We start from the raw sequence: 13,843 nt of genomic DNA on the forward strand, positions 1-13,843 counted from the left end.
ACAAGTTTGACGATTCACGACGCGATGCATTTGAGATTCTATCGAAGCTGGACCTGATCATTCCGACGAATTCTTCGTATTTCATTGTGCTAAATCGTGCAACATCGTTATTACGAGGCAAGCAACAGGTCCGGACGTTTATTGAGTTTAGAAATATTCTATTCATGTTATAATATACTCTATTCATGTTAGAAATATTCTGATTCGGTGTAAACGCCGTGCCAGTGTCACGGTGGTCGTGAGAACGCAACGAAAGTATAATTATATCTCACATACCTTGGCCAGCAAAATGGTGGCTAAGCAGTAATAGAAACCCTATGTGACCGGCATCCAGCGATAGCCCCTCCACAGGAGCCGGGTCCTTGATATAAAAAAGTACCTCTCGAGTCGTTGCTCAACATTCTTTTCTGTGCTGTTTGACCATTCTGTATCGTTACTCTGTCAGTGTTCAATAAATTTTCTAATAACAATCAAAATTTAAGTACGAATTTCTCACCTTGCGTGCGGAACGTGAAATTACCCCGAATCGACGTGACAAATTTGGCGATCCTGCCAGGATCCATTCATCGCATCAAGAGGAAACTTCAACGGGAACTCTACGGATTCTACAGCGAAGGACCACGGTCACCTCCTTGATCAAAAGAAAGATCTGCAAAGAATCTCGGTAAGCTGGCTTTCGTACATTATCGAAACCGTAAGCCTGAAATACGTTCTGAAGATAGTGACTCTTCTTCCGCCGAAAGTGCCATATTTCTCAGCATGAACCCAACTGACAAGAGTACCGCTAAACAAAACGAACTAATCGCTACCCTGATTGAACAATTTAAAAGCCTAACTTACGAGTTTAGAATCTTTAGAAACAGCACCAATCAAAACATTAAAAACATAAAGGAATTTGCGGAAACTAGCGATAGAAATCGCTCTAAAGAAATACGCGATCTTGCAAAAACCATGGAAATAAAATACGACACCGAGACTGAAACCGCTGCTGATAACGTAACGGATGACGAAACTGATGGACCGAACACGTCACAAAGACCACGAGCCGCATCTAGCCGCGCCGCGATTAAACCAATAAACAACTACAACAAAGATCGAGGGCTCGAGGCAGATAAGGCCATACGAACTGTCGAGACACTACGAGGTCGAGATGACGTAGGCGTTGAAGATTTCATCTTATCGGTCCGCAAAGCAAGAGCTAGGTGCAAGGCAAGTGACAGAGAGCTATTATTAGATCTCATACTGATCGAAAAGATTACCGACAACGCGAAACGAAACATACGATATCTAAAAATCAACTCGTTCGAAGACTTATATTCATGCTTAAGACAACACGTATTAACACCAACAACTATTAGCAACTGTAGGGACAAATTAAAGAATTTAAAACAAGGGGCAACAGAAAGTGTACAATCTTTTAACTTCAGATTCCGACAACAGCTAAACGAATTAAATTATGCAGTCCAAAACGAAAACCGCACACCAACAGAACGACGCGTAGCTATAGATATTGAAGAACGCGAAGCACTTAAAACATATTTGCTCAACTTACGATACGAGATAGGACAGATGGTGGTATCTAGCGATCCAAAGAACCTGAACCTTGCCCAACAACTAGCAGCTGATAGAGAACAATGGTTACGAGAAGCAAATCGTGTCGCCAACCGCCCAAAGAATCAATCTCACAACACTACATTTGTATCCAAGCGAACTACTACCGATTCACAGCCACAAACTTCTGCTCAGCTACCTAGCCGACCATTAGACGACCGCATGAAACCGAAGTGTCCAAAGTGTTTACGAATTGGACACACAGCCGAAAAATGCTACTCTCGAAATTTTCCATTCGCCAGCCAAGGAAAGATTCCACTTCGAGTAAACCAAACAACGGAGAACCCAGAGGAAGCTTACCTCGAGTTAACTGCACCACCACCGGAAGATTACTATCAATCGTACTGCAACAAAGAGACGGAGGAAGAGCCAGATTCCTCATCGATACCGGAGCAGGAATCAACCTTATAAAAGAAAAAGCCTCACTAAACGTCCAAACTTCTAACCCAAAAACCTTCCTAATGGGAAGTGACAAACATACCACTAACAAAATTTGCAATTTAACCATGCTCAAGAAAAATCATCAATTCTACGTAGTCCCTAACAACTTTCCCCTAATCGAAGATGGAATAATCGGACTCCCATTCCTTACAAAGTATCAATACAGCGTCACTAACAATAAACTAACCTTAGACGAAATTATATTACCATTCCAGGAAACCGATAGCAAAAGAAAACCAGGCGAAACTCTAATCTCAGCCCAATACATCGAAGGAAAGCCCACAACAGTATGTTTCATCAACACTGGTAAGCAAATCTGTCACATTACAAACGAAATAGAGAAACCCGATAAACTAAGCCAAATTAATAAATTCGCACAAATAATACGTACCAAACATATTGATCCAGAACTTCGAGAACCCCTTGAGAAAATCCTCATCAATTACTTAGACGTTTTTAATATGGAAACAGACTCATTACCATGTACCAACTTGACAGAACATACAATCACACTCAAGACAGACAAACCTATAAACATCAAATCTTATAGACCGCCCGAATGTCATAAAAAGGAAATCGAGACTCAAATCAACGACATGTTAGACAAACAAATCATAGAACCATCGGACAGTCCATATAACGCACCAATTTGAGTAGTTCCAAAAAAATTAGATGCATCAGGCAAACAAAAATGGAGAATCGTTATAGATTTTAGAAAATTAAACGAGCAAACAGACCAAGACGCGTATCCTTTACCAAATTCGGACGAAATACTCGAGCACTTAGGCAAAGCTAAATTTTTCTCGGCCCTAGACCTCTCGTCAGGATTTCACCAGATCCCTATGGAGCAAAATTCCAAAAAATATACTGCATTCTCAACCCCACAAGGTCACTTCCACTATAATCGCATGCCCTTCGGCCTTAAAAACGCACCGGCGACGTTTCAACGTATGATGGATACCGCGCTACGGGGGTTAATAGGAAATAACTGTTTCGTATACCTGGATGACATTATAATATTCGGGAGCATCATCCAAGAACATAACCGAAATCTAGCCATTATACTAGACAGACTGCAAAATTTAGGATTAAAAATACAACCGGACAAATGCGAATTTTTGAAACCGGAATTAGAATACTTAGGACACGTAGTAACAAAGGAAGGAGTAAAACCTAATCCCAAAAAGATTCAAGCCGTGAAAGACTTTAAAACACCAAAGACCGCGACCCATATAAAATCATTCTTAGGACTCGTTGGATACTATAGAAAATTTATACGTAATTTTTCTAAAATCGCAAAACCATTGACAAATCTCACAAAAAAGGACACTCCATTCTATTGGACCGATAGACAACAACTTGCATTTGACACACTAAAACAAAAACTCTGCGAAGCCCCTGTACTACAATATCCAGACTTTGACAAAACATTCACATTAACAACAGACGCAAGTAACGAAGGGTTAGGAGCAATACTCTCCCAAGACGGACATCCATGCTGTTATATATCCCGAACTTTGAACCCTCCTGAAAAGAATTATTCCACAACCGAGAAAGAGTTATTAGCAATAGTATGGTCAATCAAAAGACTAAGACAATACCTACTTGGTAGAAAATTTAAAATTCAAAGCGATCGTCAAGCCTTGAAATGGTTAAAGAATGTTAAAGACCCCTCATCGAGACTCATGCGATGGCGTTTGAGACTCGAGGAGTACGATTATGAAATCGAATACAAAAAAGGAAAAGAAAATACAGCTGCAGATGCTCTATCCCGATTGTATCCTATCACTAATGAAGAAATCCAACCCAATGTAGAAAACCCGGACTATTATGACGAGTATATAGACTGGAAAATCAATATCACCCCAGCTCCGATAACTCAAAAACCTAACAGACCACACTTTAAACAAATTACAAAGACCGAACTGGGAGACTTTAACGAACAGCATTGGTTGCGTCAATTAACCAAACACTTTATTAAACACCGAACCGGACGCTTACAAATAGGAATAAACGACAATAGCTTCAGCACGTTAGAAAAGGTAAATATTCAACTCATGCTAAGGTTTCTAACAACTAGATTCCCTCAAATTAAATTAATATTTGGACAAGATCCGCCAGTAGACTACGATAACGAACAAAAACAAACGATACTACGCGAAAATCATAACGAATTAGTAGGACACTTAGGTATACACCGCACCGTGAAACGAATACAAGAGCACCATCACTGGACAAACCTAGAACAAGACGTTACAGAATTCATACAAAACTGCGAAACCTGCCAACGAGAAAAGCTAAATCGTATCAGGGCCAAGGAACAACCTATGATAACTGACACACCCCTTAATCCTAATGACAAAATCGCAATGGACATATTCGGACCTCTCACCAAAACCAAACGGGGCAATCAGTTTATCCTGTCTATCCAAGATCAATTAACCAAATATCTCATCCTCATACCCTTAAAAGACCAAACAGCCAACTCAATCATTAACGAACTTTTGGATCACTATGTGTACATATTTTCCGCACCAAAAAGTATTCTGACGGACATGGGACGAAATTTCGTATGTAAATTGATGGACACATTTGAAAGGGCTTTCAAAATCCGACACATAAAAACCACTTCTTTCCATCCACAATCTAACGGATCCCTTGAACGAACGCATGCCGTAGTAAAGGACCTTATTCGAACTTGTACGACCGACCGACAGAACGACTGGGATGAAAACTTAAAATTAATATGCATGGGATATAATACTTCAGTACACGAGACGACCGGACATACCCCATTCGAATTAACATTTGGACGACAAGCTAACATGCCATCCTCAATATCAACCACTCCTAGCCTAACCAGAGAACAATTGTTTAACCTCTGGAAAAATCGACACAACGCCTATATAGCTAAAGCAAGACGAGTTACCGAATCTAACAAAAGGCGATACCAGAGGGATCAAATGCGAAAAATTATTAAAACACAGACGATATTCCGAGTAAAAGATAAAGTATGGGTACATAACGATCACAAAACTAACAAGCTAGACCACGCATGGCTAGGACCTGCAGAAATCCTCTCATTCAATCCACCCACCTATCTTATCGAATATTCCAACGGTCACACGCAAAGAATCCACGGTAACAGGCTAAAACCCTACCTTTCAGGAAGAAGACCATAATATGGATCATCATAACACTCGAGTACATTAGAAGCGATCTAGAAGTAAAACCATTGAATTACGCCAACATATTCCTGGAACACATTGACAATTGCTATCTGTACAACGAACAAATAGATATCACCCTTATAGTAGGCCTTAACGATCCAATTGACCAAGTTAATAGATTACAACGCGTAATAGATTTAATAGACCGTCAATGTAAACCACCTTGCGCTTACACACCAGAAATAAGCAGCCTAAAATTTAAGTACAGAAATCTTCAAAACCTGACTCGGCAACTCAAATTATTATTGCGTTATAAAAGCAAACGCGGATTGCTCAATGTCATAGGCTCAGTATCCAAAACTTTATTCGGAACTCTCGACGAAAACGATTTAGAACTCATTAACAAGAACATCGATACATTATTTGATTCGAACAATAAAATAAAAACAATTCTTTGTAACCAAACCGCACTCATCAAACGCGTGCTAGACAATACCAAAACAAATCAACTTGAAAACTTAGCCAATGATATACACAAGATTGAAAACCACAATGAAAAAAACGAAATATTAGTCTCCCTATTAATTCAAACCGAATCTACCATATCAGAACTCCATATAAACATCGACGAAATTTTTAACACTGTTATGTTAGGGAAACAAGGAATCATAAACCCACAAGTTATAGAACCTGAACAATTCTTAAAAACACTTGACCAAATAACGAGACAAAACTTTATGACTAACCATATCGAACCTTCAGTTCAAAACTTTCAACTAATTCTAGATCTAAGCAAACTAAAGATATATATACAATTATATATACAATAACTGTGCCGCTTTTGGAAAACAATGAATGGAAAATAACTAAAATTTACCCGATACCTTCCAAACAAAACTCTGTATTCATTGCGCCTGTAATAGAAACTGATTTGATACTAACCGACTCAGAACAATACACCTTTGTCGATAGTCACTACTTAAACAAATATTGTAAACGAACGGCAATCATCCACATTTGTAAAAGAACTCAACCGAGTCACAATAGAATCAATTCACCTGAATGCAGATCAGAATTAATTACTAATCGACAGACGGTCAAAACTTGCCCGACTGCTGTCTTCAAGCTGGAAGAATTGACGTTCGTACCTTTGCAGACGGAAAACCATTATATTATTATTCCTGCGAAAAATGTACAAATCGACGTGTTGTGTAAGACACATAAAATCCTAGAAATTAGACAACCAAGCTTAATTAGCAGTAAAACCGGGTGCATAATCACATACGATCATAATATTATGAAAATAGGAGGATCACATAAAAATATCTCTTACGAAACCAAATTTAAGAATAGCATATACAGCTTCGAAGAAACAGATGTTCCAATATTAGAGAAAATATTAGAAACAGCTCCAAAAGTAACTCACAATTTTAACCAATATGAAGCCAACCTCGACACATTACAAACACAAATCAGTACCCTGCAATTTGCGCGACGCATAAATTCATTGAAGGAATATGGCATATCCACACTACAAATATTAGGAATCATAGCCCTAGGACTAGGAACAATATATGTAATGTACAAATGTAAACTTTTCGAATGTCTACGCCGATCACTTCCTAAAAATGTACGTATCAAAATACTCTGCCCTACCGCTCGCGTAAACAGGATCGATCAAACATCAACAGTACCAAGGACGGTCACCTTCCAAAATATCACCGAAGACGAAGATGAGGGGATCATTCAACTTGGAAGCCCCACCAGAGCCTTACGCTTTAGCGGAGCAAAGCGAAGCTAAGGAGGGGGGAATGTCACGATGGTCGTGAGAACGCAACGAAAGGATAATTATATCTCACATAATAGGCAATAAAGCAATCAAGGAACTTCCCACAAAAGGGATAGCACTCATCACATCGATTTTTAATGCTATCCTTCGCCTGGAACACTATCCTAAGGCCTGGAAAATCTCATTGATTACCGTCATCCCTAAACCCGGTAAACCGATATACGAAACCTGCTCCTATCGCCCAATCAGTCTTTTACCTACCCTGTCCAAACTATTCGAGAAGATGCTCACGAACCGACTCCTTCCAATCCTAGAGAACTTGAAAACACTCCCAGATCACCAATTCGGCTTCCGAAAACATCATTCTACAGTAGAGCAAATCCACCGCTTAACTCATACGATCAGCCAAACACTCGAAAAGAAAAAATATTGCTCAGCGGTTTTCCTAAACATCCAACAGGCATTCGACAAAGTATGGCATGAAGGGCTACTATACAAGATTAAAAAGATCCTACCTCACCCCTACTACTCCATCCTAAAATCTTACCTAACCAATAGACAATTCATGGTTAAATGCCTAGACGCCACTTCCGCAACATTCCCAATAGAAGCCGGCATACCCCAAGGTAGTGTCCTCGGACCCCTACTGTACTCCATCTACACTGCCGACCTACCTATATCAAACGATATAACAATAGCGACATTTGCAGACGACACAGCGCTATTAGCTACCCACGCAGACCCGGTAATAGCCTCATCCACTCTCCAGCGAAGTCTCGACTCCATGGAAAAGTGGTTTCACAAATGGGGCTTCAAAGTCAACGAAAAGAAATCCTCACATGTAACCTTCACGCTCCGAAAAAAAACCTGCCCCCAGGTCACCATCAACAATGCAACAGTTCCTAGCAGGGACACAGTCCGATACCTGGGCATGACCCTGGACAGGAGACTAACGTGGAAGACACACATCTCAGATAAAACGAAGCAACTAAAGGACAAACTAAAAAAACTCTATTGGCTCACGGGCCGACGCTCCAAACTAAACATACAGAATAAAATTACCCTCTACAAGACCGTAATAAAACCTGTCTGGACCTACGGAATCCAACTATGGGGAACAGCAAGTAACTCCAACATTGAAATACTCCAACGCTTTCAATCGAAAACGCTAAGATCCCTAATTGACACACCTTGGTATGTAACCAATGAAACAATACACCGCGACCTCAAGATACCCACCGTCAAAGAGGAAATAGCAAAATATAGCGACAGATATAGCAAAAGAATCAACAAACACCGAAACCCCCTAATCACTGGACTACTCGATACGACGGACCAGATTCGCAGGCTGAAGAGGCACTACCCGCTAGACCTAAACGTTAGATTCATTTAATTATCCAAATTAAGCATATGCACTTACTTATAATACTTATAAATAATACCTATCTATAATAAGTACTAACTTATTGTAAATAAACAGCCATGTCACTGCGCCACGCCAGAAAAATTACTGAAAATTCTCAACGCGAGAATCGATTGTAATTTCAACAAATAAATAAAAAAAAAAAAAAAAAAAGAAATATCTCACATACCTTGGCCAGCAAAATGGTGGCTAAGCAGTAATAGAAACCCTATGTGACCGGCATCCAGCGATAACCCCTCCACAGGAGCCGGGTCCTTGATATAAAAAAGTACCTCTCGAGTCGTTGCTCAACATTCTTTTCTGTGCTGTTTGACCATTCTGTATCGTTACTCTGTCAGTGTTCAATAAATTTTCTAATAACAATCAAAATTTAAGTACGAATTTCTCACCTTGCGTGCGGAACGTGAAATTACCCCGAATCGACGTGACACCAGCGTTTATCGAGATTGATAGGGATAACTGATCGCAACGAATTGGCCATACAACGTTGTTATGAAACAATAATTATTAAATTGTTACAAAGTTTCCCTTTATTTTATGAATATGAGAGAAACAAATTTATTAGTTTTAGGTTATTTGCAATAGCTAGCAGAAAGATTTTGAATACGTTACGAACGTACTATAGCTTCGAATCTTGTTCCTATTCCAGGTATTGTGGAATATTGATATTCCACGATTGGGCGTTGTTACACGTATAATTCGTGGCAGATTGTAGCAATTACAGTTTTCTTTCATGGCTGTTCTGGGAACTAGATTGTGTGGTTACTTGCAGTGTGCGTTTTATGGTTCACATTAGTGCAAGTTTAAAACTCAGTTAATATCCCATATACATGATACTATATACACTGTATATATTAAACTTTGTACTCACCTTTACGAGATTATATCTATTAGAATTTACGTAATGCCTTTAACAAATAAGCCAAGCAAGGGCGATGTCTATCTACTGGGGTTATTACTTAAGAAGACTTCTAAGTAGAGTTTTTTCCAGTTTTATATATATTTTATATATACATGTCGGAGATGAAAGGAAAGCCGAAGCCTTTCCTTGGAAATTTTGGGAACATCCTCTAGTACCTTAGCCTAGATTTTATTATAGTTGTAATTGCTTAAGATTTGTAATAAGCGAGATTGGGTTCGAGGTGACAATCGGTCGCTGAACGTAGCCACGGTCACGGGATGGATGTTTTATCTAACGGAGGTCTGGAGTGGTTGTATGTGTTTTCCGAGAAATGTGGTTGTGGCGGCATGCGGCCTCGAGAGCGGGCCTAGCCACGTGTGATGTTGTCTCACGTGGAGGTGCCGATGCAATGGGACATACATTGTATTAGTAATCAAAACTCCAGGCAGAAACTGCCTAGCAACGGCGTTTGGAACTTTCTCGATGCTTCCAACGAGTGTGCCTAGCAACGGCGTTTGGAACCTTCTCGATGCTTCCAAACGGGTATAGAAAACAAAATGCAATTGTACAGGGAGAAAAATCTCCACGAGGCTGGCATTCTTGCGATTGCCTTGGAGAGTGATACATCGAGCATTTTCGACGCTCGCATTTGCGTCTAAGTTGGTTTCGCTTAGTAAGGAGTTATCCCGGTGACCGTGGATTCGTTTGAACTCAAACATTGCTAATAGTATTATTTAATTTAATTATTCGTAGATCGTATTATTCATTAGGCTTAGTGTTTGTTAGACTTATTATTAGTTGTACTTATTATTTGTTAAGCTTAGTGATAGACCTGTATATACGTGTAAATAAAATCTCGGCTTTGTGAAACGATGGCTAGTCCACATGAAGAGTCGTCGCGCGCCCAAAATTCGAATCCTGATCCGACATATATTTCATCGTTTATTCCAACAACTTATAACGAAGGCAGTTACGCTGTTACGTATGTACGAGATGAATGAGTGACTGATCTGCGGGTGTGTATACCCGGTGGAAGGATGTTGACCGTTCGAAGGATGTAAAATCAGTACTGTCTTGGGAGACGATGCTGTCTCGGAGGAAAGCTAAGGATGGGTGTGTCTAGCGCACGGGACCATCGAATTTGTTGGTGACGATTTTAGTTAGGAGAGTGAGGGAGTAGGCTTCGTTGTTAATTGGTTAAACGAAGGGTCTTAACCGCCCTCGAGAGAAAGTGGTTAGTGGGAGGAAAGTTGCAGCGTACGTGAGAAAAACTAACTTTCCCTTGTCCAGCCGTGGTAGACAATAGTCTTTAGAAATTCTTCGGAAATAGACGTTTGTTTGGTTTGAAGGACCTTTACTAGGAAATCTATGAGATTTATGGAAGGTACTTGAGATTGTTGAGGGTACGCAGTGAGTATCCGAAGACATCTGGTTGCCATCTTGCCCGCGGTGTGTGGCCTCGGCTAGGGTAGAGTGTTACGCGACGTAACACTGTTAATACAGTGTTACATTCATTAAACCACCTCTGTTATCCTAACCGAAACAGGGGAACGACTATTTCGCGGCGTCGATTAACATAATCGTAGCGAGAATTTACGCCTCTCGCTGACGCGTTCTTCTAGCGACCCCGTCTCTCCGCGAATGGTCCTAACAAGTCTCCTTTGTACGTTGTCCCTGAATCTGTATTTCACGAGCATTTAAATAGCAGCGTCGCTTTAATTTGCAATTGAAAATAGGTCAGCTTTTGTGAGAATATAGTTGAAAATAATCCAGCTAACGTATATGATACTTTAAGTGCCATTTTAAGCACGCGATATTGCTATGGTATTTTCGCTTTTTCACAAAACGACGAACATGGAATTTAATACAAGTCTCTGATATATTGATCATGCGAAATAATTATTTTCGTTTCAATATGCCCGCCAATATCAGCCCACCAAAGTCAAATATCAAACAAACAGATTTTTATGTTCAACTTGATATTTTATGAGAAATATTTTTCATTTCAGGGCACTCAAATCCAATTTCATGTTTAGCCGTGACACAGCATTCGCAATATCTACTGACAGGCTCTGAAGACACTTCGATTATAGTATGGGATATGAAAGAGCTGACCTTGAAGTTAAGAATCCAAGAACACATTGCCCCAGTTCTGTGCTTGACGTCCGCGCTCAAGAATTCAGTGATTGTCAGGTTCATAGTTTTATCGTGTAGTAATAATAAGATATCAAAAACGCTTTCTTCCATAATCTTGATTAAAAAAGGTAACCGGAAAAATGGGAAAAGATTTCAATCTTCTCCGAGTACTTCTTATTTGTATTAATTATAGATTGTTCTATAAGTTATTTCGTTTCGTATTTATCAACTAACGCTAAACCTTCCGCTTTCCATTAGCGGTGGCGAAGACTCGAGAATAATCGTCACCAGTCTCCTAACCGGCGATGTTCTCATCAAAGTGGACCACCACAGAGGGCCAGTAAAATCCATTCGCGTCGATTCTGCGGGAGAAATTCTGGTTTCCGGTTCTTCCGACTGTACCATCTGCTTATGGTGTCTAGAAAGATTCACATTGTTAAAAAGCATCGTTTTACCATCCGCCGTGACTGTGCTCGACGTATCGGCCGATTCGGTGTTCCTATTGGCAGCCTGCGAAGATCAGAAATTATATTTGAGATCTTTGGCCACGGGAACTGAGGTCCACACGTTGAGAGGTCATCAAGGTGAAGTGAAAAGTATCTGCTTGGCGAAAGATTGCAGAAGAGCCATTGCTGGAGGAGCGAAGGGAAAGGTTTCCGTTTTCGATATGCACAGTGGACGATTGACGAGAACGTTGCTGGCGAATCCTTCGGCGGATGTTACCGCCGTCAAGGTAAATTATAGATTTTGTATTTATGACTTTATATTAATAAAAAAAGGTAGAATGGAAAATGAGTAAACATTTATTGAAATTGGAATTAATCGTCGTAGCAAATTACCTTTTCTATTTGCATGTTAAATTACAAGTAGTGAAAGATCAAAATTAATCTTTCATATATAATATAATTTTTCAATTCAACTTTTTGCGAAAAGGTGACGGAGAAGGACGACTTCCTGATAACAGCTTCCGGAGATCGAGTGGCTTACTGGAGTTTCCGTGGCGAGGAGATACACGCTAAACCCGCGAAATTCGTGAAGGAGGTATCGTTGCACCCACACACTGCTCCCATATCTTGTTTGGATATATCCAGGGACGGAGCAATGGCAGTTACCGGTGGAGTCGATTCTCTCGTAAATCTGTGGCAATTGAATACTCACGAATTGCTTTCCACTTTCGAAGGACATATCGCTAGCGTCATCTGCATTGCATTCTCAGCTTCTGGTTTATTTGTTGCTTCTGGTAGGTCTGTAGATAAAATACAGTAGAGCCTCCCATACGTATACGTATATGGCAGATTTTATAACAAAAATTTCATTTATTTACCTTGTTTGTATGCTTTTTTCGCAATACTAGTTTTGCAAATACTACCATAACTTTGTATTGCCTTTAATACCGAAGAAACCCATTTCTTTTTTCAATCAAAATACAATAAAGTACAATAGTTCAATAACCAAGTACCAAAGCATGAAATTGATAGAATACAGTAACAGGAAATTAAATTGGAAACAGGTTCTGAGGACAAAACAGTTCGTGTATGGGGTCTGACCTTAGGTTTGCTGGTATCGACATTTAGACACCAGGCACCTGTTACTGCAGTCACATCTATGTTTGACGGCCGAAGAATAGTGAGTTCTGATAGAGCTGGTACAATCCGAGTTTGGGCAGCTGATACCGGCACCCTAATCCAATCAGTATGTGGGCCTGGTCGCTGTTTCACTGTTTCTTCCGATATGAGATATGATACAGTGGCTGTAATTAATAAATTGAGATACTGTTTGTTCGACCAATCGTGGGAAGACGTAGTCGCTAAGAGAGACATCAACAGGAGTCGTAAATTCTCGTTACGATTATAACAATCGACACCACGACTCGATCGATCCGCTGATTTCCGTTGAGATAATAGGGGTGATTGAGTTTGTATAACACTGTGATTCACAGAATTATAAATTATATATTTCCAACACATAGATTATACTGATGAGCATAGATAGATAGATAATCACTTATCGCACGAAGATAAGGTAAATATTGTAATATCGGAATATATTAAAGGTGTAATTTTGTCCGATTAATTATAATTTATTAATAATGGATTGAAAATACAGATATTAGTTAGACAGAGAAACGATGTTTGATTAACAGGAAAACTAAATGCAACGCTCGTATTTACATCAAATAACTTGACAACTATTTGGTAACTCTCTCTCTCTCTCTCTCTCACTAGCAACTCTAACACTCGACAACACTCGCAACTCAATTCTAACGACTCTATGCTTCGACGTCTCGATCAACTCTGACCCTCGCCAATGCATTCCTGCTCGATCCTGCACACACACACACACACACACACACACACACACACACACACTTT

General features: G+C 39.8%; 1 protein-coding gene and 1 long non-coding RNA gene across 3 annotated transcripts; one reads left to right on the forward strand and one right to left on the reverse strand.

Annotated features, from left to right (window-relative positions):
• Nucleotides 1-11,236: 11,236 nt before the first annotated feature.
• Nucleotides 11,237-13,487, forward strand: LOC117154505 (uncharacterized). Of its 2 annotated transcripts, none has more exons than XM_033329558.2 (4): nucleotides 11,237-11,528; nucleotides 11,730-12,204; nucleotides 12,405-12,711; nucleotides 12,982-13,487. In XM_033329558.2, exons 1-4 carry the CDS (start codon nucleotides 11,437-11,439, stop codon nucleotides 13,323-13,325), a joined length of 1,218 nt encoding a protein of 405 aa, XP_033185449.2. In that variant the 5' UTR covers nucleotides 11,237-11,436; the 3' UTR covers nucleotides 13,326-13,487. The 2 variants fall into 2 exon arrangements, with proteins under 2 accessions (XP_033185449.2, XP_076481534.1); XM_076625419.1 differs by having other exon boundaries at nucleotides 11,255-11,528; nucleotides 12,405-12,602; nucleotides 12,982-13,135.
• LOC143303739 (uncharacterized) lies at nucleotides 12,254-13,037 on the reverse strand. The gene is made up of 2 exons (XR_013060341.1): nucleotides 12,796-13,037; nucleotides 12,254-12,717 (listed from the first exon to the last, which is right to left on the reverse strand). It is a non-coding gene; the product is annotated as an uncharacterized LOC143303739 (long non-coding RNA).
• Nucleotides 13,488-13,843: the final 356 nt, after the last annotated feature.

This window comes from Bombus vancouverensis, chromosome 16 (genome assembly GCF_051014615.1).
Source record: "Bombus vancouverensis nearcticus chromosome 16, iyBomVanc1_principal, whole genome shotgun sequence".
Lineage (NCBI taxonomy): Eukaryota > Metazoa > Arthropoda > Insecta > Hymenoptera > Apidae > Bombus > Bombus vancouverensis.

Excerpts from the sequence above, each read along its gene's own strand:
- LOC117154505 (XM_033329558.2), top strand. The coding sequence starts at position 11,437 with ATGAAAGAGCTGACCTTGAAGTTAAGAATCCAAGAACACATTGCCCCA. Across the intron at positions 11,529-11,729 it reads AAGAATTCAGTGATTGTCAG|CGGTGGCGAAGACTCGAGAA; the intron begins GTTCATAGTTTT and ends GCTTTCCATTAG. Across the intron at positions 12,205-12,404 it reads CGGATGTTACCGCCGTCAAG|GTGACGGAGAAGGACGACTT; the intron begins GTAAATTATAGA and ends TTTTGCGAAAAG.